At 42.1% G+C, this 3,198-nt stretch overlaps 1 protein-coding gene across 1 annotated transcript; it reads right to left on the bottom strand.

Moving 5' to 3' along the window:
• Positions 1 to 2,173: 2,173 nt before the first annotated feature.
• Positions 2,174 to 2,961, bottom strand: LOC119311111. The gene is made up of 2 exons (XM_037586773.1): positions 2,870 to 2,961; positions 2,174 to 2,684 (listed from the first exon to the last, which is right to left on the bottom strand). Exon 2 carries the CDS (start codon positions 2,658 to 2,660, stop codon positions 2,274 to 2,276), a length of 387 nt encoding a protein of 128 aa, XP_037442670.1. The 5' UTR covers positions 2,661 to 2,684; positions 2,870 to 2,961; the 3' UTR covers positions 2,174 to 2,273.
• Positions 2,962 to 3,198: the final 237 nt, after the last annotated feature.

Raw genomic sequence — 3,198 nt, 5'->3', positions numbered from 1 at the left:
AGAATGTTGGCTCTGGCATCGAAGGCTTGGGCATGCTGGCATGAGGAACCTCCACACCCTGGCAAAGAAGAAGCATGTCATAGGCATCGAGGGCGTCAAGTTCAAGAAAGATCACTTATGCGGTGCCTGTGAGGCAGGAAAGATGACGAAGGCCAAACATCCCTCGAAGACAATCATGACCGCTACTCGACCCTTCGAACTGTTTCACATGGATCTTTTCGGTCCCACTCATTACAAGCGGACTCCCCCTCTTGGAGAGCAATATTAAATGTCTATGATGGGAGAGCTGAAGTTCTTTCTCGGTCTTCAAATACGACAGCAACGCAACGGCATCTTCATATCTCAAGAGAAGTATCTCAAAGATTGCCTAAAGAAGTTTGGTATGCAAGACTGCAAAGGCTTCACGACGCCAATGCCAGCCAAGCATCATCTGGGTCCTGACGACAATGGTAAAGAGTTCGATCAAAAGTTATACCACTCCATGATTGGTTCTTTACTTTATCTATGTGCATCTAGGCCAGATATTATGCTTAGTGTTTGCATGTGTGCTTGATTTCAAGCGGCACCAATGGAGTCGCATCACTTAGCTGTGAAGTGAATTCTTCGATATTTGGCTCACACCCAAACTCTAGGATTATGGTATCCAAAGGGCTCAGAGTTTGATCTGGTTGGATTCTCGGATGCTGATTATGCTGGTGACAAAGTTGATCGCAATTCTACATCAGGCACATGTCACTTTCTGGGATGATCACTTGTATGTTGGTCTTCAAAGAAGCAGAACTATGTATCTCTCTCCACTGTTGAATCTGAATACATTGTTGCTGGATCTTGCTGCACTCAGCTTCTGTGGATGAAGCAAACGCTCAAAGACTATGGCATTCATCTGAAGCAAGTGCCACTCTACTGCGACAACGAAAGCGCCATCAAGATTGCCAACAACCCAGTTCAGCACTCGAAGACAAAGCACATTGAAATTCGTCATCACTTTCTCAGAGATCATGTTGTGAAGGAAGATATTGATATCATACATGTCAACACTGAAGAGCAATTGGCAGATATCTTCACCAAGCCCTTGGATGAGAAGAGATTTTGCAAGTTACGGTGTGAGCTAAATATCCTGGAATCCTCAAATGTCCTGTGATCAGGCACACATCCTAACCCTTATGCATATTGATGACTTAGATGTGCAACACACGAAGTAAAGTATATCTTCAATCAATGAAGACATACATTCTAAGTGTGAATACATTAATGTGGAATTTGACTTCGGAGCACCACGATAATTGTGCGCCGTGTCTGGGTCTAATACTTCCTATATGGTGGGTAACGCCACCACCAAATGTTCTGTTTGAAGTGTTTCACTCATGGCGTTACATTTTCTATGTCTTCACATTTGGTTTGGCTTCAATATCAACATATCTTCATGATTACCATCACTATGTTGATTATATAGATATATATACTAGTGTTCTGTCCTCTACAACATTCACTTATAGCTATGTCTTCTTATTGAATCTTTTGAACTAAGTGAATGTGATCGGACCCTAACCTCTCTATGCTTTCTATCTCAAATTCTATCTCTCCAAATCATATGCATTCTATTGAAACTGTCGAATGTCTTCTCTGCGTCCTTATCAGCAGAAGATACAGAGACAACCATTAAGTCCGTTTTCAATGCTCATTCCTCCACATGAAACCCGAAGAAATAGGAACGACCACCCGACAATCCAGGCGTGCGTGGGACATGGAACAAACCCCAAAATTCCGCATAATGGCCAGGTGTTCCTCAGATGCGAATCGCCAGGGGCACCTGTGTAATAACCAAAGTTTCAGATCGCGGGCTAAGGCATTTAGCGGCTGGCTCTGTGCCAACGCTACAGCCGCTATCGCCGGCTATAGCGGCCGCTAAGCCATTTCGCGGCTACAGTACGTGTGCATGTATATCACACATATATACTAATACATGTGCATATTTTTCTCAGAAAACAGCATATTTTCAGTAGAAAAAAGAGGATTCTCAATATAAATTCGAACATAACAAGTACAGAAGAGATCTGCAGCAGTTCAACGGATAAATAGAAACATAAATTCAAGACTGCATCAAGCTTCAAGCATAACATCAGCAGTTCGACACTTAAGTTCAGTAACAAACAGCATCATGTCCATAGTCCATTACATGCATCACAAAGTCTTCAGAATTCATTTGTCAAAAGCACACAGGAAAGGATAGAATCATGAGCGCCAAAATGAAGTTCATAGAGAAACCGACAAGCTCACATGTCAGAACCAGAACTCATGTCAGTGTCCTCGTCGTCGTCACTTTCTGAAGCAGAGGAAGCAGAGAGCAGATCTTCTTGAGGAGTAACAGGGATCATCTTCTTCTTCTTCTTACCATAGACACCCCTCTTCCTTTTAAGTGGATTAATAGCAGAAGTTCCTGGTCCAGCATGCGAGCTTGCATACAGAATTTCTTGATCTTGATCTTCACCTTGTTCTTCATCACCGTTTGGCACTACACCAGTGATCCATTCATTCTCATCATCTTCTAAAACATCTACCACCTGCTTCTCAATGGGGTCCTTGCGTTTGTTTAGTTTCTTGTCCTTCAGTTTGGAGTTGAACTTGATGAAAACAAGGTCACTCATCTTGTCATGCAGCATCCTGTTGCGTCTCTTTGTGTGAACCTACAAAATGAACAAATCAATATGTCAAAGGCTGCAGCAAGCATAACATCACCAGATAAATAGAAGAAGTATAATCAAGACCACCAGTTATGCACTTAAGTTCATAGAGAAATTGACAGCATCACAAAGTCTTCAAAATGGATTGAACAATGCATTTAAGTGGAAAGGAGGAACAATATACTTACTTGATCAAATACACTCTAGTTCCTCTCACAAGCAGAGGAACTACATGTCAAACCAAGAACCCTTGCAGCCAAGATCCTTAGTTTTGGAGCACTTGTCCCATGGTTCATCCATCATTTAGCTTGAACATAAACAAGTGGGACATGTTAGGAAACTTTGGGCAGGATAACAAAATAAGAAACAACAATATCAGGCAACCAATTACCTGGATCAAACTTCTTGTTTTTCCTTTGCCGTACAACAATGTCCCTTCCAAAAGACCCTATCCCCTCTTGATAGTGGTCAATCTCATCGATTATTTCTTCTTGCATGATAGGATCTTCAACCACCT

The sequence above is a fragment of the Triticum dicoccoides genome, chromosome 1A (genome assembly GCF_002162155.2).
Source record: "Triticum dicoccoides isolate Atlit2015 ecotype Zavitan chromosome 1A, WEW_v2.0, whole genome shotgun sequence".
Taxonomy (NCBI): Eukaryota; Viridiplantae; Streptophyta; class Magnoliopsida; order Poales; family Poaceae; genus Triticum; species Triticum dicoccoides.
Note: the sequence above shows the minus strand (reverse complement) of the source record. Positions and strands in the feature narration are given on the sequence as shown.